This window comes from Urocitellus parryii, chromosome 11 (genome assembly GCF_045843805.1).
Source record: "Urocitellus parryii isolate mUroPar1 chromosome 11, mUroPar1.hap1, whole genome shotgun sequence".
Taxonomy (NCBI): Eukaryota; Metazoa; Chordata; class Mammalia; order Rodentia; family Sciuridae; genus Urocitellus; species Urocitellus parryii.
In genome coordinates, this window is record NC_135541.1 from 3,925,922 (window position 1) to 3,948,127 (window position 22,206).

A 22,206-nucleotide genomic window follows, 5' to 3' on the forward strand; every position below is an offset into this window, starting at 1 on the left:
TTAAAGAACTCATTCCTGCTGAAGGCAGCTGCTGCGGGCCCCCTTGAGCCCCAGGGCAGGCCAGGCACCCTGGAGCCATCTGTCAATCCTAATTGCCTGCTGGGTCAGCACAGCCTCTTCGTGAGGAGACTGTATTCCATCTCTGAAATGAGACCCTTAGGGTTTCCCTTCTATTCCGGAACCTCTGTCACTTTGCCCTAAGAATGCTTCTGGGTCTAAATTTCAGGTCAGGTCTGGAAGCTGAGGCCTAAGTGAAAAACCATTCAGGTGCCCTGGCAGCTGCCTGTTGCCCATAGAAGGACTGTTCACATAGCTGTTCAGGGCAGCACAGCATTCCTGGGCCCAGGAGCCCAGCCAATAGCTAACTTGCACAGAATTTGTGACAGTTTCCAGCAGCCAGGAAGTGGGATGTTTGAAGGGAAAAGAACAACAGTCCCTCTGGGTCAGCTCTTCCACCTTGCATCAGTCTAGTGATTAAATCAGTGATCTGTGGTGGAGAATTGTTACAGTTCCTTTTGTTTGTTTGTTTGTTTTTACATTCCTAAACCTGAAGTTTTATTCAAATATTTGGTTATACAGTTTTGAAGATGAATGATGTACATATTTATTGAAATGGAAAGATGTTCATGCTATAGTGTCTGTGAAAAACATGAGATTACTTGTGGTATGATCCAATTTGCTATTTGTGTTCTTTTTTAAAAAAATATATTTTTTAGTTGAACACAATACCTTTATTTTATTTGTTCATTTTTATGTTGTGCCAGAGATTGAACCCAATGCCTCACACGTGCTAGGCAAGAACTCTACCACGGAGCCACAACCCCAGCCCATATATGTGTTCTTGTACTAATGAAAAAATTGTAAAGGTAATTTTTTCTCAAGGTAGGTAGGTTTGTTATATTCTTTTTTTTTTTTAATTTTTATTTTTTAGTTCTCGGCGTACACAACATCTTTGTTTGTATGTGGTGCTGAGGATCGTACCCGGGCTGCACGCATGCCTGGAGAGCGCGCTACCGCTTGAGCCACATCCCCAGCACAGGTTTGTTATATTCTTGCTTGGCTGCAATTTGTCTTTCTATACTAAATATACATTACTTGTGTATTAAAGAATACATGTTCATTTGTGTACAACCAGAGAAATGAAAAGTTGTACTCCAAAAAAATAAAAAAATAAAATAAAGCTGCAATTAAAAAAAAAAAGAATACAAGTTCAAAATAAAATTAAAAATTCAGGGATGGGGCAGGGTGTAGTGGTGCACACCTGTAATTCCAGCTACTTGGGAAGGGTCAATTTGAGGCCAGCCTAGGTAAATTAGAAGGATCCTCTCTCAAAGTAAAATATAAAGGGCTGGGGGTACAGCTGAGTGGTAGAGCCTTTTCCTATAATGTGCCAAGATTTGGGTTCAATCTCCAGTGGGAGAGATGTTCAGTTTATCACTGAGCCATATCCTTTTTTTTTTTTTTTTTTTTTTTTTTTTTAAGATAGGGTCTTGCTAAGTTGCTAAATTGCTTGGAGCGAGTTGCTGAGGCTGGCCTGAACTTTTTGATCCTCCTGTCTCAGTCTTGGAATTGCTGGGATTGCAGGCATGTGCCACTGTGCCTGGCTAAAGAATCAGTTCTTGAGGAACTGATTTCTTGATTTCCAGGATCTGACACCTAACAGGCAAACGCTTGAAACCATGTATGTATGGAAGTCAGTAAAGGCACATGGTTAGAATAGAAAGGCACAGATTTAGACCTATCAGCTGTGTTTGGAATTCTGAATAGCCTACCAACCCAGGCATGCTATTTAATTCCTCTTTTTCCTGTCAGTTCCATGAGTTCAAAATGAGAATGTGAGAAATTTATTCACTATAGTGTGACAATACCACCAATATATTCAAGCTATATTAATTATAGAGAAATTTATAAGCAAACTGTATTTATTAAAGTGATTTAAGGGCTGGGGATGTGGCTGGGCTGGGGATGTGGCTCAAGCAGTAGCGCAATAGCCTGGCATGCGTGCAGCCCGGGTTCGATCCTCAGCACCGCATACCAACAAAGATGTTGTGTCCGCCGAGAATTAAAAAATAAATATTAAAAAAAAAATTTCTAAAAAAAAATAAAATAAAGTGATTTAAATTCCTGTGAGATCATACAACAGTTTTTCGTGTGGTGCAAATTCTATTGTTTGTGAGGAAGATTTTAAACTGCCAAATAAGCAGTAGTTTGTGGGCAATGCCTTTGTTTATAGATTAAACTTTAATCATGAAAATTCTACAAGTTCACATCTTCTTTTTAAAAATTTTTTAAAATTTTATTTTATTTATTTTTTTTTGAGAGAGAGAGAGAGAGAGAGAGAGAGAGAGAGAGAGAGAATTTTAATATTTATTGTTTAGTTTTTTTTTTCCAGCGGACACAACATCTTTGTTTGTATGTGGTATTGAGGATCGAACCCGGGCCGCACGCATGCCAGGCGAACGTGCTACCACTTGAGCCACATCCCCAGCCCCATATTTAATTAAACATTTAAACTGTTAATTTTGGTGTTTGAATTTCAGTTTAGACAAATAGGACAAGGAGTGACTAAGATCATTTTAAAAGCTATTACCTTTTTCAGGGCTGGGGTTGTGGTTCAGCCGTAGAGTGTTTGCCTAACATTTGCTAGGCCCTGGGTTTGATCCTCAGCACGACATGAAAATAAATAAATAAATAAGATAAAGGTATTGTGTCCAACTATAACTAAAAAAATAAATATTAAAAAAAGCTATTACCTTTTTACTTTTTGGCATTTCTTAAAATTTATTTTTTCTAGCTGGGTTATGGTGGTACACCCCTTTAATCCCAGTGACTCAGAAGACTGAAGCAGGAGGATCACAAGTTCAAGGCTAGCCTCAGTAACTTAATGAGACCCTAAACAACTAAGTAAGACCCTGTCTCAAAATAAAAAAAATAATAAGGGCTGGGGGTGTTGCTTATTGGAAGAGTGACCCTGGGTTCAATCCCTACTGGGGGGGAAAAAAAAATATATATATATATATACACACACACACACACACACACACACACATACACAAACACACATATGTGTATATATTCCTTTTTTTGTTCCCTATTTTACATAAGTGTATTTAAGCACCCCAACATAGAACTTGAAGTGGGCAGGCAGGTTAGGGACGTGACTTTGTGGTAGGACCTGATTTTTTTTAAATATTTTTTTTTAGTTGTAGATGGACATAATATCTTTATTTTTATTTGTTTTTATTTTATGTGGTGCTGGGGATCAAACCCAGGGTCTCATGCATTCGAGGCAAGCATTCTACTATGAGCCACAACCCCAGCCCAGGACCTGATTTTGATCTCCAGTACGAAAGAAAGAGAGGAAAGTTTCCAGGATTTATTTTCTCCATAAGAGTCATTTATCCCTACTCAGGACAGATGTGCCTCATGTATTAACAGCAGACACTGGAAAAAGTAATCAAACTGTTCTACCCTGCTATACCACCACCTGTGAAAGAGGTTGAGCTTCTCTAGTGGCACAGTGTGTGGGGGATTACATTGTTGTTTTGTGTGCTGGCTGTTGTCTTTCTCATTGTGAAAGGGAGAGCCAGATGAAGTCTTGCTGTGCAGGCAGGTAACTCCGGTCTCATTCATCTCCAGGGAGCACCCAAATCTGAACCAAAGACCCAGAACACAGGTGCTGGCTACATTTGGGTGTAGACCTCTCAGAGCTTGAACCCTGGCTGGCAAGCCACCAGGCCTGAGTCTCCAGAAGCACTGAGTCTTCTTAGCATGCCAGAGGTGGGGGCAGCCAAGTGGAAGGATTTGTCTTTCTCTCTGCCTCTAGTGGAGTTGGAAGTTGACCTTCCTGTCCCTATCGCCATTAAAAAAAAAAAAAACTTTCAGTAGGAACACTCAGGAATATATAAGCCAGCATTTGGAGTCAGAAACCATTGTGCCTTTTCTCCTGTTACAAACCCTGAAATTTTTTTTTTTTAAATTTTTAATATTTATTTTTCAGTTTTCGGCGGACACAACATCTTTGTTTGTATGTGGTGCTGAGGATCGAACCCGGGCCACACGCATGCCAGGCAAACGCGCTACCGCTTGAGCCACATCTCCAGCCCCTGAAATTTTTTTTTTGATTCCTTAAGGTGTGGCTTATAATAATGCTCTTAATCTTTTTCTTTAAGGAATGTCATAGTAATCTCTTAATTCATTGCATTTATATATGTAAATGAGATACTCTAAGACTTTAATCTGCACTTGCTGTAATCCTTATATTCTACCAGTAGGAACCATAACAAATTCAATTGATGGGGCTGGGGTTGTGGCTCAGCGCTTGCCTAGCATGTGTGAGGCCCTAGGTTCAATCCTCAGCACCACATAAATTGATTAAAAAAAAGGTTTTGTGTCTGACTACAACAAAAAAATAAATATATTTTGTAAAGAAATTCAATTGATTTCTCTGTTCATAGCAGTTTACATTCCCCTGACAATACAAATACAATACAATACAAAGTCTAGAAATTGACTTAAAATCATTCACACACATATTGGTCCAGTTGTCAAGGCAGTAAAAGTTGAAGACAGTATGATTTTGAGGAAGTTTCACTTTTTTCTCATTTTCGGAAAATGGAAGTGAGTAAAGGCAGCTTAGGAATTGAGTACTAAGGGCAGGAAAAACCCATGAATATGCCAGGATAGGCTGGTGCAGGGGAGCTCACCTGTCATCCTAGCCCCTTGGGAGGCTGAGGCAGGAGAATCACACATTTGAGGCTGGCCTTGGCAATACAGGAGGCCCTGTTTCAAGACAGAAAATAAAAGCTGCTGGGGATGTAGTACAGTGGTAGATTGCCTCTGGGTTCAACCCCCAGGGATGGGGGCCAGAGGCTATACCATTTATCTGAACAAAAAAACTAACATCAGAAAATTGTTCTGGGAAAAACACTCAAGTACACAGTTAAAAAGGGAAGCAGAAAGCATTCCTCAATGTTCCCCCAAATGAATGTAGTGGAGCCAGTGAGATTTAGGAAGGTGAAGCTATATTTGGTAACTCAATTAAAATAACTACATTCTCAAGTTACTAACTGGGAACCCAGGGTATTGTGAGTATTTTTAACTTGTCACAACCTGTGCTAATGTTGGCTTTCCCCCCCTCCTCTTTTCTAAGCAACTTCAATCATCTGAGAATTAGCATTCTGCAGCAGGTTTTTTTCTTTTCCTTTTTTTTTTTTTTGTGTGTGTGTATTTTAACAGAAAACAAAGAATCATAGATTCCAAGGATCTGACTACTGGGGCTAATGCTCTTGAATTACTCAAGGAATTCTAGATTCGCCCCCTGGAGCCCAGGAGTAGTACAGTACACCTGAAAAATAAAGGAGATACAGCACAAACCCAGGCCTGTCACCCTCTATAGAGCCCTGCATTCTATCTATCGCTTTGTTACCCCACAAATACTTATTCACTATTGAAGTTGGGTCAATTACTGCTGCTATAGTCCTCTCCTCTTCTTCTTCTTTTTTTTTTTTTGTCTTCTAAAAGGCTAAATTTCTAAGGGAAATTGAAGGGGAGACCAACAACAATAACAAAAACCCTCGGGCTGGGGATGTGGCTCAAGCGGTAGCGCGCTCACCTGGCATGCATGCGGCCCAGGTTCGATCCTCAGCACCATATACCAACAAAGATGTTGTGTCTGCTGAGAACTAAAAAATAAATATTAAAAAAAATTCTCTCTCACTCTCTCTCTCTCTCCTCTCTCACTCTCTCTTTAAAAAAAAAAAAAAAAAAAAAAAACCCTTCTCTACTAATGGAGTGGCAGGAAGAGAGACTAGTAAAGAACAGCACTCAGTACTGGCACCAAGAATCACTGCTGCGGGCTGGGGATGTGGCTCAAGTGGTATCGCGATGGCTTGCCCGGGTTCAATCCTCAGCACCACATACAAAGATGTTGTGTCCGCCGAAAACTAAAAAATAAATATTAAAAAATTCTCTCTCTCTCTCTCTTAAAAAAAAAAAAATTCTCTCTCAAAAAAAAAAAAAAAAAAAAAAAAAAGAATCACTACTGCCAGGCGCATTGGTTCAGGGCCTGGAATCTGCTACTCAAGAGTAATCCTAGTCCGGGGCTGGTGGCATACACCTGTAATCCCAATGGCTCAGGAGGCTGAGGCAGGAGGATTATAAATTCAAAGCCAGCCTCAGCAAAAAGCAAGGCACTAAGCAACTCAGTGAGACCCTGTCTCTAAATAAAATACAAAAAAGGGCTGGGGATGGGGCTCAGTGTTTGAGTGTCCTTGAATTTAATCCCTGGTACCAAAAAAAAAAAAAAAAAAAAAAAAAAAAGGAATACAGATGTAGCTTGGAACTAGAGTGCAAAGTGCTTGCCTACTGTGTGCTAGCATGTACTGGGTACTGCAAACAACAATAATTACTGTTTACTAAGGACCAAATTCAAGAAACACCTATTGCATTAAAGTGTTGAGTAGGAGGGGTTATCACTTGGATCTGGGGTTTTCCTTCCTTGTGGCAACCCAGGGGTCCTCTATAAAACCCTGCATTCTATCTTCAGGGTTTTTTTAAGGTGCTGGGGATTGAATTCAGGCACCCCAGCATGACAGGTGGAAGCTCTACTACCTTGCCACATCCCAGTTGGTTTCTTGACCTGTGTTGTATAAGACATAATGCTTATTATGTGTAATATTTACCATAGGGAATAAATCAGGTGTAACAAAACAAAACAAAACAAAAAAACAATTCTCATGTTTCATTTGGATTTCACTGTAATAATTATTCTTCTTGGGGTATCTTTTAAGCTACCAAAAGGATAATATCTTCAAAGTCCTTTTTTATTCAGGCAAAACAAGTTGCTCCTGGTGCCTTTGGGCAATACTGGCTAACCTCAGGACATTGGCTTTGGCCATAGAAATCAGATAGCATATTAAGTCTGTGGTTAAATCATCTACATAAGACAACTCTATAAGTTGTTGAAGAGACAGGCTAAGTGCCCAGTCCTCCTTTTCATCTTAGTAATTTATCTGCGTATTGTCCTGTAAAGCACCTCAGTTTATCACCTCTGGGGAGCCCTCCTAAGGGCTGCCATACTGCACAGATAATAAAACAACAATAAGAGTAAGCTACCATTTATTGAACCAGGGACTATGCTATAAAATTTATGGCTTAGGAAGTTGAGGCTAGACGTATTTCTAAAGCAAGCCCATTCTCTTAATCACCAAACGTTTCCATTAGAATCATTTTAACCACAGAATTAGCAATAGCCATAGGTACAGCACACACGCCCTCTCAAATATTCTCATCTTCCTAGAGCGCTGAGGAGTTCCTTTTCTGATTTGGATTAAAATTTGTATGTCATTCCCTTTTAACAGTTCGTCTTCGAATCTACTAAATATGACGTTAGGGGCTCATCTGCATTTTGTATATAAACACTTTTCCTTTCTACGATCCTTAGTGCTCCAGAACGCCAGGCCTGCTCCTGGTCATTTCACCAGGGCAGTCCACGAAGTCCACCTTCAATATCCAAAGTTGTCCAGCACCCCGCGGTCGGTCCCGGACGTCGCCCGCTGCTCCGGCAGCCCGGCCAGTGCCGCGAAGGGCAGCGTCCAGCCGGGCCCCGCGCCGGTCCTCCCTGCAGGAACACGAGCCGGGAGGGCGAGGAGGCCGCGGCCCCAGGCAGCGCGAAGGGCAAAGCACAAAGCGCGCCTCGCGAGCCCCCGAGCGCCAGGGTCGCGTCCACGGAGTTCCGCCGGCTCCACTGTGCTAGCCGGCCCCGCAGGAGTCCCGCCCCGCAGTCCTGAATCGGCGGGCTCCGCCCGACGGCCGCAGCGGCCCGGCTCGCCCCGCCGCGCCTGGGACCCCCGCCCCCCAGGGCCACCCTGAGTCCTGCGGAGGAAGGGCCGCCCCCCGTCGCCGCCCCTCCCCCACCGACCCGCGACGCCAGTCCCCGCCCCCGCCCTGCTCCGCCCGCGCATCGGCGGCAGCCGCGCAGCCCCATGGGGCGTGGAGTCCCCCGGCGGCCTTTGCGCGCCGCGGAGTCGCTACACGGACTACGACTCCCACAGTGCCCCGCGCCGCCAGCGCCACGCCCCCGCCGCGGCGCCCGGACTACACTTCCCGGCAAGCCTCGCGGCACTCCCGCCCTCCCTCCCGAGACACGAGCCGAACTGGGCGTCAGGTCGGGGAGCCGGTCGGGTTCCCGCTCGCCGCCGCCGCCGCCGCCCCCCGCAGCGCCTCTCCCGCCTCTCCGCCGCCCCGGCCGCGGAAGCTGCATCGCCCACTCTGCTTGGTCGTGTAGCCGCCAGTCCGTGAGCACCTAGTCCGGGACACGACACGCCGAGCCCCCCGTCACCTCCTGCCGGGGCGACTCCTCCCGGGGCGACTCCTCCCGGGTCCCCCCTCGCCCTGCGCGGTCGCCGGAGCCCACGGCCGCGAGCGGCCCCACGGCCGCGGCCGGGCCTCTGCACCCCCGCAGCCGCCGCCCCCCACCCGGAACATGGACTCCGACTCCTGCGCCGCCGCCTTCCACCCGGAGGTGAGTGCGGGCTGCGCCCCGATCGCCCCCGGCCTCCTCTCGTCGATCCTGCGCCCCTCGGGGCAGGCGGACCCCCGGGAAGCCGCCCGAGCCGGTCCCCTCCCCCAGCTTTCCCTTGCCGCCCCCGGAGCCCAGCCCCCGCCCCCCGCCTGGGCCCTCGCTGGGTCGTCCCCGGCCGCTCTGCCCCGGACGCCCGCGTTCGCCCCGCACCCCTCCCGGGACGCCTCGCCCACCCCCGCCCCGAGGACGCCCCTCTGGCCTCGCACAGCCCGAGACCGGCTGCGCCCCCGCCCCTCTCCTCCCTCCCCGGGACGCGGCCGTCGCCGCCCGGGCCCCGCTTCCCGCGGCGGCGGCCCCTCCCCCGCCCCCCCCCGTGGGGCTCGGGCCCCTCAGACCGGCTCGGCGCCGCCCGCCCGCCGCCCCCTCCCGGCCGGCCGCGCCCCGCCCCCTGATCCCGCGCGCGGCCCGCCGGCCCCCTCCGGCGCTCGGGGGCCGCGTCCCGCGGGGTCCCCCGCCCGGCCCTCCGCCAGCCCGCCGGCGCCGCGGGCCCGCCCCGCCCCGGCGCGGCCGCTCTGGGCCCCTGCGCGGACCCCCGCCCCAGTGCGGGTCCGCCGCCCGCGGTGGGGGAGGGGCGGCGCCGGGCGCCCGCGGGTCCGCGGTTCCCCGGCGCGGGCACCCCCGCCCGCGGGTTCTGCGCCCCCGCCCCCGCTCCGCGGCTGGGCCCCGCACCTTCCGGGCAGGCGCCGGCGGGGTCGCGCGGCCTCGGCCCCTGAGGGCGCGGCGCCCGCACTCGCGTCCCCGCTCGGAGCGAGGCCCCCGCCAAGTAAAGTTGTCCCTGAGTTTGCGGTCGCGCCGCGGCCTCGGGCGGGAGGCGGGGGCCGGCGGGGGGCGGCGGCCTGCCCGGAGCTGGAGGGCGCTCAACAAGTGGCTTGTTGGGCGCGCTCCCGCCGCCCCTGCCCCGCGGGCCGCAAGCAGGGTGCCGCGCTACCGGGAGGCCGCGGCCAGGGCGCCTCCGCGCTCCCTTCTCTCTAGGAGGGCGTCCCCCGGGGCCCGTGTCCGGGTCCAGCCTTTTGGCGTGCAGCCGGAGCGTACCTGGTTCCCTGTCTGGGTTGCACCCGACCCTGAGGATTGTGGGGGGCTCCTGACTCACAGAAACTTGGTCTTCACCCGCCCTGGCGGGGCAGGGGTCAGCCTGGAGAGCAGGGCCGGATAAGTGTTGGTTTTCCAAGTCCCAACGCTCTAGTTACAGCAGTAGCAGTTGTTTACTTTCAAAATGGAAAACCTGTAGCAAAAAACATAGTTAGAGCTCCCGATATGTGCAGGAACCAGAAGATAAGGTCATAAAATGCCACATGAGCACCAAGAGGTCGACTTTCCTGCCACCTTTTATCTCTTAGTCAGATTCCCAGTGTTCTTGGCACAAAATCTTACCATTTTGGCTCTTCTGAAAACTGTTTTATTTCTTAACCTGAACTTACCTCTTCTGTTTTGTAGGCTGTAAATCCAGCAGTGTGTTTGTTAAGTGGTTGACAGTAGAAGCTCAGCTTCCTTGTCTGTCTGCAGTCCCACCTAGAAGCCTTTCTTTCCTTCACACTCCCTTTTCTCCCTAACAGGAGTACTCCCCCAGTTGCAAGAGGCGCAGGACTGTAGAGGACTTCAACAAGTTCTGCACCTTTGTCTTGGCCTATGCTGGATACATCCCTTACCCAAAGGAGGTAAATATGCAGGCATTTGAAGTTTGGCTACCTGTGCAGTTGCACCCCAGCACTTGGTCCAAGTGCATTTGGAAGGGCTTGCTTGTGGTGATCTCAGGCAGTGGTCTGGTAGGAGTTCATTTCTTGGGAGTTTAGACCAGCCAGTGAAGTGATTTTTTTTTTTTTTTTGGGTGGTTGGTACCAGGGATTGAACCCAAGGGTGCTAAACCACTAAGCTACATCCCCAGCCCCCCTCCCTTGCCTCTTTTTTTTCAGTTGTAGATGAACACAAAACCTTTATTTTATGTGGTGCTGAGGATTGAACCCAGTGCTTCCCATGTGCTAAGCAAACATTCTACCACTGAGCCCCATCCCCAGTCCTTTAAAAAATTTTTATTTTGAGGCAGGGTCTCACTAAGTTGCTTAGAGTCTTGCTAAGTTGTTGAGGCCTTGAACTTGTGATCCTCCTGCCTCAGCTTCCTGAGCTTCTGAGATTACAGGTGTGTGCCACCATGCAGAAAAGTGGTTCTTAAAGCTGTGGTAGAAAATATAGACTTGTATAGAAATGATTTAACAAACTTTCAAAATTTGGGGGAAATAATGTATTTGGGATCTGTCTGCTTTTAAGAATTTCTTGTTAGTACTTTCTCTTTACAGTGACTGGACACTGGTTTTGGCCCTTAAGGGTGAGAGGTCATTGAGGCAGACAGGGAAATACCTTGCCCTAGGACCCAGGGTCCACACTTGTCTCTCAGGCAGCCTCCTGGTGGCTGTGAACAGCACATAACCAAATCTTCAGAGACTCATCCCCCCCAGATCCTATGTAAATGGAGAAAAGGACAGGATTGTGGGACAGAGCTGCTGTGGTGCTCAAACTTCAGGGGCCTCATTCATATTATATTAAGCTACAAATAAAAGGATCTGGTATTTTCAGGAGGCAAAAATCATAGCATTGGTTTATTCTTTCCACTGGCTATATAGGTGGGTTATGTGTGCTCTGTACCACGTCCAATGTTGCCGCTGTTTGCAGATAATATGCTTGAATGATCTGAAGAACTGTAGAGTTTAGTTTGCTGCTTCAGGGCGGTAATTATTTACTTTGATTTTGCAATATTCTAGGATGTCTTCAGTTTCTTTAAGACTGTAAGAAATTCTCAAAACTAATTTAAATTCACTTAATTTAAAAAATACATCTCTTGGGAGGACAAATGGAAAGAGAGACCTTTTAAAAAAAAAAAAAGATATGAGAGTGTGTCTGCAGAGGTCCTTTCCTCAATTTTTAATTTTTCCCCTTGGGGCTGATATGCTAGGCAAGGCCTCTACCACTGAGCCACACCCTCAGCTCTTTCCCTGGGCATTTGAACATCAGCTCACTCTGGGGCAGGGTCTGAGAGTTCAGCAAGGGAAGACAGTTCTTCCACCAGAGGCTCATGTTAAAGTACTAATCTGGTGTATGCTGCTGAGAAGCACCAAGGCTGAGGTTGTGCTTGCTCATTGCTGGAGGGGAGGCCCAACCTGGGTGATGGGTGAGCTGGGGAAGCTCTGCTGGGGGCTGGCTCCTGTCACTGGGGTCTCAGTAACCAGAATTTGTTTCCTTTGCCTGTCTTTTCAGGAGCTCCCTCTGAGGAGCAGCCCCAGCCCTGCCAACAGCACTGCTGGCACCATTGACAGTGATGGCTGGGACACTGGTTTCACTGACATCGCGTCCTCTGTGCCCTTGCCAGTGTCTGACCGCTGCTTCAGCCACCTGCAGCCCACCCTCCTACAGCGAGCCAAGCCCAGTAACTTCTTGCTGGACAGAAAGAAGACGGACAAGCTGAAGAAGAAGAAGAAGAGAAAGCGCAGGGACAGTGATGTGCCTGTGAAGGAGGGATACAGAGGGGGACTGCTGAAGCTGGAAGCTGCAGATCCATATGTGGAGTCCCCCACAAGTCCTACCCTGCAGGATATCCCTCAGGCTCCCAGTGACCCCTGCTCAGGCTGGGACTCTGACACTCCTTCAAGTGGCTCTTGTGCCACTGTGTCACCCGATCAGGTCAAAGAAATAAAAACTGAGGGCAAACGGACTATTGTCCGGCAAGGAAAGCAGGTGGTGTTCCGAGATGAGGATAGCACCGGCAACGATGAGGACATCATGGTGGATTCAGGTAGTGATCCCAGAAGGGTGGAGACTCGTGGGCTGGTGGACAGAAGAGGGGTTGTTTTCTTCCTCCTCTTTTTTTTTTTTTTTTTTAAGATGGGTTGTTTTAGTAATCTTTTCCAATCAGAGGATCTGGGCCCTTCCTTGCAGTGTGGTTGCAGAGTGCCCATTGTCCTTGGGGGAGAAAGTGCAGGAAGGTGGGCAGAGATGCTTAGCAGTGTTGAAACAGCCCAGGTGCCACAGCAGATCTCAAGATGTAGAAATGGTCACTCCACAACTGAGTGCCCTCCTGATACACTTACTGCACATTCCTATAGAAAGAATGGCATCGTATGGAAGTTGGGCTTGTTTTGTGGGCTGGGTAGTGGGTTGCAGCCATGCCCAGCTGTTCTGCCTGTCAAACGAGCAGTTCTTCTGGGGGAAAGTGGCTGTCAAAAGGGATCCCAGTGCCTCAGGAGACTGAGGCAGGGGGTCACAAGTTCCAGGATAACCTCAGCAATTTTGACCTTGTTTTAAAATAAAAAATGAAAAGGTCTGAGAACATAGCTCAGAGTTCCCCTGGATTCAGTTCCCAGTATCACCAAAAAAGTTTTCCCCTCTTCAAATGTGTTTGTTTCCTTCCAGATGATGATTCCTGGGACCTTGTCACCTGCTTCTGCATGAAGCCATTTGCTGGCCGCCCTATGATAGAGTGTAATGAGTGCCACACCTGGATTCACCTGTCCTGTGCGAAAATCCGGAAGTCCAATGTTCCAGAAGTGTTTGTCTGCCAAAAGTGCCGGGACTCCAAGTTTGACATCCGCCGTTCCAACCGTTCCCGAATGGGTTCCCGGAAGCTGTTCCTAGACTGACTGCGCTGGCGAGGAGACTCCAGGCGAGGGACTGGAAGGAATTGGAGCTCTGAGGCCCTCCCTCAGTTGAGCACAGAACTCCCAGCTCTGGTACAGGCAGATCCTGCCATTCAGGTGCCTAAGCAAAAGGACAGGCTGTTCGAGGTAGAAACTGTACATAGCCAGTGAGCGAATAAAATCTTTGTTGGCCAAAGCTGCTGCCAGAGCTGTGTTCTCTGCAGTGGAAGTGGACTAAACACCCAAGTATGGTGGGTTTGGTTCAGCTGAAAGTGAGGGTATGTGGTGGTTGTGGATTTTTGCTATCATTGTTAACAAATTCCCACTGTTGGAACAAGTGCTAGCTGTTATTCCTGCTTCCACTGTTGGGGAGAGGAGATGTTCGGTTTCCCCAGCCTGTAAACGAACAGCCATATGTGTACGTTTCTTCTTGAGTGTCAGTCTCTCACCATAAGTGTCTGTACAGCAGCCATCCAAGTGTCCCCTTCCCTGTGGCCTGCACTCAATACCTGTTTCCATGGCCCCTGCCAGTCTAGGGAGCTGCTGCTGGCGTCTTCTGATGTCACCAAGAGGAGTTCTGGGGTGTCAGGTGAGCTTGTAATTCTTTGGTTTCCCCTGTTTGTTGAAGGGATTATATGTGGTCACTGCTCTGTGGAAAGGGTTGCTTGGGGGGGTGAGATAGCCCACATTCATAACTTGGTTTCCTGTTTTGCACGATGTGAAAAACCTGTCTTTGCACGATGCAGCCAAAAGTATTGGCCGATTTCTCGCCTGGTGCCCTTCCTTTCTCTCCAGTTGGTGTGCAAGGCACCTCAGGTGGCCCAGGCAAGCTGTTTTCAAGCATGGGGAGTGCTTAGGTTTTCTAATCTCTTCCTCTCACTTATTCCAGTAGCAACCTAAAGATTAGGCAATTGCTAGGACATGAATGGTGTTCCTTTAAATGATGGGGTACCGAAAAACAGGAGGTCTCTCTTGTGGGGGATTTAAGTATGCCCTTTGAGACAGGCTGGCCTGCTGGTTCCACCAAAAGGACTTGAGTCCTTTTGGTTTGCATTGGTGAGTGAGTGAGTGGTACAGCGACACTGGTCTTTAGAAATATACTATTGAGGGCTGGGGCTATGGCTCAGTTGGTGGAGTGCTTGCCTTGCATGCACAAGGCCCTGGGTTCAATCCCCAGCACCACACACAAAAAAAGAAATATACTGTTGAACTATGATGTGTTACTCAGATCCCAGGGGGGTCCTGGACTGGAGAGGCCCCTTTGTAGCCCAGATCTGGAGAAACTAAGCCCTGAAGCCCCTGCAGATTGTGCTCAAGGGCAGTATACCTGGTACACTGGTGGTTCTGGGGCTCAAGGAGAGAAGAGGCCTCAGTTTTCTCTGAAATCGACCTTACTCTTCAGTTCAAGTATATGTTCTCAAGAATGTTTTGTAAAGTGGTGGCTGTGTTCTCATTGCATTGTTTCTTGTAAGGCATGAAAAGGGAAGAACACCCAAGTTATATTTATTTGCATATTATTTGAAGCAAGATGGGCCCACAGTCTCCCTGATGGGAGTTTCCCTTCTCTGTGGCACCTTTATGCCCAGGCCACCACCAGCCATTCCCTATGTTCACTCACTGAAGCACCAAGGGGTTGAAATGTTATTTGGCTAACCAGAGCCTTTTTTTTGTGTGTGCTGATATCCTTCACACTTGTCCAGTCAACTGTCTTAGTTTTTAAAAGTCCTGTTGCTTATTAAAGTATGAAAGTAGAGAGAAATAGCTTCTCAAACTCAGTTTACTGTGGAGATCCCAAGGGAGAGTTCTGCTGCAGAGAAATAGCTGGTTGAGAAACCTTGTCCGCAGGCTACTGTCTGACTCTGACTGGGGCAAACATCTAGGACAAGTTGGGGAGGAATTTGCCAAAGATCTGCTCCATGATGATGCCTGTCCCCTATCTTCACCATGAGAATAACCAAAGTTCTAAGGTTTTTTTTTTTTTAAACTCACAAGATTTTTTAAAGTGCATATAAGAATATGTGTGGTTTTAGACTGGAACTGCCAACCCTGGTGATGGTTAATGTGTGCTAGAAGGTTTGATGCTTCTGGAACGTGTTTGATACTCATCTCAATTTATTTCCTTGATTTTGTTTGTGTTTTAACAAATCTATCTCTGTGGGTGGTGTCTGCAATGGTAGGCACAAACCTTGGTTTTTGGGATAGATTGAGCTGGGCAGCTGCAATCAGCTTCTTTATGCAAATTAGGCATGACCAATCTAGGGGCTCCTGGTTGATCACTAATGAAGTGAGGGGAGGGAAAGGTGTCACCCCCAAAGTAGGCCCCTCATGGGCTTTGGCCAGGCCAGACACTAAACATCGTTTACATGGTTCTGTGTAATTATAAAGTTTATGTGTATAAAGCGAGCTGTTTCTGTGAAACTGTATATTTTGTAAATAAAGATATTGCTACTTTGTGGGTCTGGTCTAGCTTCAGGTATTTGTTCTGTGCCGAAGGATGGCAGTGCTTCTAACTGCCTCCTCATGCCAGAATTACAGGGGGATTCTGGCCGATTAAAGCTGGAGTTGGCATTTTAGGAGTTTGAAAAAATGCCCACAGCCCTTAATACTCTCCCGCGCCCCCCCCCAACACACACTGGGGGGGGGGTCCTGTGTTACTGAGCCACATCCCCATCCCTTATTTTTTAGTTTGAGAACTTGCTAGGTTACGTTGGCGTGGAACTTGTGATCCTCCGGCCTCAGCCGGCGCCACGTGCCCATCTCCATAGCTTTACTAGTGAATCCTTCAGAGGGGAAGGCATCCCCAGCACCCTCGAAAGCTTTCTCGCTGTTTCTTGGTCAGACTGGCTTGCTGGACGCCAGGGAGGCTACTGAGGTTCCGCAAGCCCGGATGGAATCTCTCCTGGGTGCTCATTTTGTCCCTTTATCCTGGGGAATCCCCAGTACCAAGTCTGCACTATCAGGCCAGCCGCTGGCCCCTCCAGTGACGTCAGATCCCAACCCTACCACCTGAACGGAGACCGCACAGCCGAGCGCACTGGGCTCGGTCCTACCGTGCAGGCTGTCGGCGGGCGAGAGCCTCGGAGGCCTAGGGCTTGGCCAGCTGGGGCTGCGCTCCCGCCGGTGGGTGGCTGACTTTACGGGTGCGGCTGGGGCCGGGGGCACCCCGATCTGGCGGCCCGGAGCCCGTCCACTCCTGGGGACAGCAGGAGCAGCTCGCCGGCCAGGCTGGGCTGGCCTTGGCCCGCGGTGGCCTGCAGCCCCGCCCCGCCCGCGGCCCCGCCCCGCGCCGCCGCGCCCCGCCCCGCGCCCCGCAGCCCCGCCGCCATCTTTGTTGGGGGCAGCGGGCTCGGCTCCGAGATGCCCAAGTCGTGCGCGGCCCGGCAGTGCTGCAACCGCTACAGCAACCGCAGGAAGCAGCTCACCTTCCACCGGTGAGGGCCGGGCGGGGCGCGGGAGCCGGCTCGCAGCTCGCAGGCCAGGGGCGCCGGCGGGGCCCTCACGGCCGTGGGGAGGGGCGGACCAGGAGGGGCCGCGCTGCTCTGCCTGCGCCGGGACCCCCCAGAGGGTCGCTTGCGCCGGGACCCCCCGGAGGGCCGCGGCGGGTCGCTGCGCTCCTGCCCAGCCGGCTCCCGACCCGTCTTTGGCGATCAGGAAGGGGAACCCTCCGGGCCGGGCGGCGGGCAGGGACCGCGCGGTCATGGGAGGATGGCGGGCATTTGAAGGGGTGCTGCAGCCCAGGACCCCTTTTCCAGCACGCCAGGGCCCCCTGCCCAGGAGAGCATTCCTCCAGGGCTCCGCCCTGCAGCGTTTCTAGAGGGTCGACGGCCTGTGCTCTCTGGCCGTGGCACTGTTTAATGTTTCTATTGATGTATAACGTAGGTGTAGGAAAACGACACCTTGGTACAGTGAAGGCTGCTGAATGAGCTGCTGCACCCCTTTCCAGTCGTCCTCCTCCCATCTGCCCTTGGGAATGTCCTGCCTTCTATCAGAATGAATTGATTTGGCCTGTTTTGAACTTTATAGAAATGGAATCGCAGCATGTATTTTTTCTGTCTTTGACTCAGGATTGTTTCAAAGTCATCCTCTGCCATGTGCAGAAGCTGTCCATTCCTTTTCTTTGCAGTATAGTATTCCATCAAATGTATATACCAGAGTTCATCTGCCCTACAATTGAAGGGCATCTGGGTGGCACCAACTCCCACCCTCACCCTCCAACAAATACTCTGCTCTGGACAGTTTGCAGGAGACCTGTCTCCTGTCTCCTCACATGTGCTGGGCAAGTGCTCTACCACTGAGCTTCAGTCCCAGCCCCTCATTTGGGCTCTTTGACCATGTCTGTTCTCTCAGGTTTCCATTAAGAATGCTGTTAACAGCCATGCCAGAACCTTCCAGAAATTAGATGTGATCTAACAAAGTGAGATTATGAATTTCCAAAGCTGTACAATAAAGTACCCTGCAGTAGTGCTGAACTCAGCTTTGCCAGACCTCTCACCTCTGTCTGCACCTCAGGTTCCCATTCAGCCGGCCTGAGCTGCTGAAGGAGTGGGTGTTGAACATCGGCCGGGCTGGCTTCAAGCCTAAGCAGCACACGGTCATCTGCTCCGAGCACTTCAGACCCGAATGCTTCAGTGCATTTGGAAACCGCAAAAACCTGAAGCACAATGCTGTGCCGACAGTGTTTGCCTTTCAGGACTCCATGCAGGTAGGGACATGCTGGTGGCTGCCTTTGGTCTCTTCAGATTCAGCCCAATGGGTTCCTCCAGCAGTTGGGGGTGGAGGTAGCATTTGCAGGAAAAGCAAAGGTCAAGAACTATTTGGGGGTGATACTGTCAGGGCTCTGGACCCTAGAGGCTGGCACTGCTGGCTGTGATCTTTGCTTTAAAATAAGTTGTGTGGGGTGTATTGATGCACCCCTGTAACCCCAGTGGCTCCAAGCTGAGGCCAGAGGACCACAAGTATGAAAACAGCCTGGGCAGCTTAGCAAGACCCTGTATCAACATGAAAAACAAAAATGGCGGGGATGTAGCTGAGTGGTAGGGTGCCCTTGGGTTCAATCCCAGTACCAAAAATATAAAAATAAAATCATATAACGCTGGGCATGGTGGTGTGCACCTGCATTCTGGCTAGAGGATTGCTTGGGCCCAGGAGTTCGAGGCCGGCCTGGACAGCATAGCTTGTCTCTTAAAAACAAACCCAGCCTCTTCACCACAGTTGTTGTTGGAGCAGCTGACTGGCTGAGTTTGGTCATTTGCCTCTTGCTCTGCCTGGGTCTCCCTGGGCTGGGGACCATGCAGGGAAGATCTTCCTTCCCCTTGAGGCAGCAGATTTGGTGCTGCAGACAGGCACAGTGCTCTTTGTCTTAGTAGCACCAGGACTGTGCAGTGTGCACCATCGAGTGGTCCTACTGTGTGCTGTGCCACGAACTGCTGGGCCTACAGTGATGTGAGGGAGAGGAGCTGGGCCAGGGGAATGGAATGGTGTTGCAGGGGGAGCAGTAGAGGGGACTCAGGGACAGTGGGCAGAGCCTGGCAGTCAAAAAAATTTGGTCAGAGTTGGGAACAGTTTTTGGAGGGTCCCAGAAGCTGGGGAGAGGAGCATGAGCTAGAGGATGGGAGCATGGACAAGCTATGGGGTTTTAGGATGTCTTAGCCAGCTCAGGTTGCTATAGCAGAGGATCTAGCCTGGGTGGCTTGAAAGGCAGCATTTCTTTCTCAGAGTTCTGGAGGCTGCAAGTCCAAGACTTGCAGAGCTTGCTGGCCCCTGGAGCAGGTGGTTCCTGGACTCCCTGAGGTTTTTTGGGCATGGCTGTTTTCAGTGTATGCGTGAAGGAGTTACACTACTACAAGTTACAAGCAGATCTCAAATGGTTAAATTTTATAAGCTGTGAGGTTTTTGAACTTGAGATAAGGGACTCATTGCAGGGAAATCCTCACTTGAGCTTCAGTGATCCACAAACAGTTAAAACCTTCAGCTGATCGCCCTTGGTCCAGTCTCTACCAGGAACCGGCACATATTCTTGCGTTGGTCACCCAGCACATGAATTACTTCTGCATCTTCTGGGTGATCAGTGGACAGCACCGTTGCAGGCCAATTTCTTCTTCAACACCTCCACTAGTTTTTTATTGTCATCATCATCGATCCCTTGGACAGTGGTTAGGGTCTTCCTGCTGTCTCTGTTGATTTCTCATATGGATATAACCCTCTGGGCCAGCAAGAAGCAAGTAAGCACCACCCTTACTTGCATTAGCTAAGGGGTCGAAAGAACAGAGGTCCTGGGTAACGGACATAGGCTACTATTCTTCTTCCTCCGTGGAAACTGCTAGGGGAAGGTGGGCAGTGGGGATAGAACATCTGGAAGCGAGGGGGCTCAAGGGTGAGGCTGCTAAGTCCTTGGCAGTGGCTTGAGTTTGATTTTGTGCAGGTGGAGTTTGACATTCCCATGGGACATGAAGGTAGACATGTCTTAGTGGGGACAGGAAGTTCAGGTTCTGCTTGGGAGGGAGTCCACAATAGCTGGACATGGCAGCCATGGAGACTGAGTTGACTCCTAAACTCTTAGGTGTGCCAAGGCCAGTGTATGGGGGCCCCTAGGGTGCACCTGCTTGAAGCGGGAAGGCAAAATGGTGTGGGACAAACAGCAGGCCCCTAGGCTGGCTGGTACTGGGAGCGAGTGATGGGCCTGAGCTCAGGAGTGGGAAGCTTGCCCTGGCCCTGCCCTTCACGAGGCCTCCCCTGCCACCCCCACCCTTGCTGCTTCATCTCCAGGTCTGTCTGTCCCTCTGGCTCTCCATAGTACCCCTTTCTTGCCCTTGGTCTTCCTAGTGTGTACACCCACCGAACCATGGAAGGAACATGATGGCAGGGATAGGCTCAGTGCCGTACGCCCCGCACCCAGGGGTCTGCTCAGTGCGTGCTTGTTAAGAGGTGGAGTCGTTTTATCATGTTCGCACACGTGTGGAATGTTTGCCCCAGGAATAAGAGGTCAGTTACACAGCTGGCCAGGAGGATATGTGTGCTTCTGCTGTGCTTGGTGCCCACATCAGATTGGTGAAGAGAAACTGGTTATGGTTCCTGCGGGCACATCTGCTGGGCAGGGAGTGCAGATTGTGTCTGTGGTGCCAGGCTTTCCATTGTGAGCTGTCACACGGCAAACATCTACTGATGGCCAGATGGCAGCCCTGGGGCAACATGTGTGAATTGTTAAGTCCTGGCTCTACAGGGACCTGTTTAGGGGCCTCCGGACCATGACTTGGGAACATCTTTGGAGAAAGGGAGCACAGGCTGAGCAAGAGTGGTTGGGTGTGCCCTGCATCAGGCTGAACACTGGGGTCACAGGAGCCCAAGGCCTGGCTCCAAGGGACCTTAGTGACAGGGATCTCATCATGCCCTGGCTGCACCTGCTGTGTCCTGTCTTGCAGCCTGTGAGGGAGAACACAAACCGAGCCAGGGAGAGAGGAGATGCCGGCTCTCAGGGAGAGAAGGTGAGTCTGCGCTGGCTGTTCTTTGCTCATCTCAGTGACACTGTGGCGTCTGCAGTGTGGGCAGCAGCTTCTTAATATGGCTGGCCTGCAGGGGTTGGTTCCATTTGCCCACAGCTAGAGTCTGGGTCACTTCATTTCTTGTGAAGGGAGAGCCATCCCTCTTTCTGTTCAGCGTGAGAGACCTTGGGGGGTTCCACAGCTGGTGCCCTGGTCTCAGGTTTGTGGCGTAAGAGGCAGGTTGTTTCTACTGTTGTGCAGGCCCTGTGGCCATCCCTGGCTATAGCTGCTTATGCAGGGATTGCTCAGGGACGGACGGTGGCAGCTGTGGTGTCTGGTGTCTCCCTGCCTCGCCATCCTGCCTGCCTGCTGTTCCCAGGTCTGCCCTGAGGCAGGGGCCGAGGAGGACGGCCCAAGGAAGAGCATGGACATTGCGCCGGAAGAGCTGCAGCTGCCCCCAAACACTGAAGGCCCCCTGCAGCAGGTAAGACATGGGTCCCCACAGAAGGCAGCGTGTGGTCAGTTGATCTTGGCAGCTCATTTTGAACCTTGTTCCCCCAAATAAGAGAATGAGAGGAGCAGGATCAGTGGCCTTGATTTTAGAGCTTCCCAGTAAAGGTGACCAGCAGGACTGAGGTACATTGTGTATCAGCAGAGCAGTGGCAGGGCCCTGTTGGCAGGGCCGGAGCAGAACTACTGGACTGGCGATGGGTCACCGGTGGCCCCAACTGGGATAGTCTTCCTGCTGGGGACAATCTGGGCAGCTCATGGCTCTTGCTCAACTCTGTCCTTAGGTTTTGCCACAGAGATCAGAAGCAGCAGAGGCTCCTGGCTGGCCAGCCGGCCCCGCTGAGCTGAAGAGGGCCCTCCCCATGCAGGCTTCTGACCACAGCTATGCCCTTTTGGATTTAGATGCCCTGAAAAAAAAACTCTTCTTCACTCTGAAAGAAAACGAAAAGCTCAGAAAGCGCTTGAAGGCCCAGAGGCTGGTGATGCAGAGGATGTCCAGCCGCCTCCGCACACACAGAGGGGGTCAGCAGGGACCCCAGGCCAGGCCACGGCCAGAGCAGCAGAGCTGAGCTGGAAACAGCACCCAGGGCAGGCAGTGATTTGGGGGCTCTGGTCATGGACACTTGGGTTTGCTGCTGACACTGAGGAAGGGGCCACCTGGTCTACCGAGAGGCCTCTGCCGGGGGAGCAGGGGCTGGGACACCACAGTGCCAGGGTGAGGCTGGTTTCTGTGCAAGCATGGTTGGAACCCCAGCTTGAAGAACTGACCCGACAGTGTCACAGCCACTCCCCGAGGAAGGGAACCCACTCTGCCAGTGCACCTCCTTTAGGGACAGCCTGTGGGGCCCTCCCGCCCCCATGCAGAGGGAGCGATGGCTGAGACCCGTGAGTGGGTCCCCTCTGTCATCCTGGACAGTAAGCTGGGAGAAGTGCCTCCTTTCCACCTGGTGTTGGTGAACACCAGAATAAAGTGTCTTTCCACATGCAGTGTTCTCTCCTTCGTTTCATTTTT

At 50.8% G+C, this 22,206-nt stretch overlaps 2 protein-coding genes, 1 long non-coding RNA gene and 1 pseudogene across 4 annotated transcripts; 2 read left to right on the forward strand and 2 right to left on the reverse strand.

The window, feature by feature from the left end:
- Positions 1 to 3,353: 3,353 nt before the first annotated feature.
- Positions 3,354 to 7,888, reverse strand: LOC144249146 (uncharacterized). 2 transcript variants are annotated; one of them, XR_013342169.1, is made up of 4 exons: positions 7,504 to 7,888; positions 5,615 to 5,684; positions 4,707 to 4,782; positions 3,354 to 3,853 (listed from the first exon to the last, which is right to left on the reverse strand). It is a non-coding gene; the product is annotated as an uncharacterized LOC144249146 (long non-coding RNA). The 2 variants fall into 2 exon arrangements; XR_013342168.1 differs by lacking the exon at positions 5,615 to 5,684.
- A 399-nt stretch (positions 7,889 to 8,287) lies between these two features.
- Phf13 (PHD finger protein 13) lies at positions 8,288 to 15,638 on the forward strand. Its single transcript, XM_026386083.2, has 4 exons — positions 8,288 to 8,524; positions 10,138 to 10,239; positions 11,831 to 12,365; positions 12,983 to 15,638. Exons 1-4 carry the CDS (start codon positions 8,486 to 8,488, stop codon positions 13,207 to 13,209), a joined length of 903 nt encoding a protein of 300 aa, XP_026241868.1. The 5' UTR covers positions 8,288 to 8,485; the 3' UTR covers positions 13,210 to 15,638.
- Positions 15,639 to 16,516: 878 nt separating this feature from the next.
- Positions 16,517 to 22,174, forward strand: Thap3 (THAP domain containing 3). Its single transcript, XM_026386058.2, has 5 exons — positions 16,517 to 16,637; positions 17,716 to 17,908; positions 20,625 to 20,687; positions 21,064 to 21,168; positions 21,479 to 22,174. The coding sequence occupies exons 1-5, from the start codon at positions 16,564 to 16,566 to the stop codon at positions 21,761 to 21,763; spliced, it is 720 nt and encodes a 239-aa protein (XP_026241843.2). The 5' UTR covers positions 16,517 to 16,563; the 3' UTR covers positions 21,764 to 22,174.
- On the reverse strand, positions 18,960 to 20,615 carry LOC144249091 (eukaryotic translation initiation factor 1 pseudogene; annotated as a pseudogene).
- Positions 22,175 to 22,206: the final 32 nt, after the last annotated feature.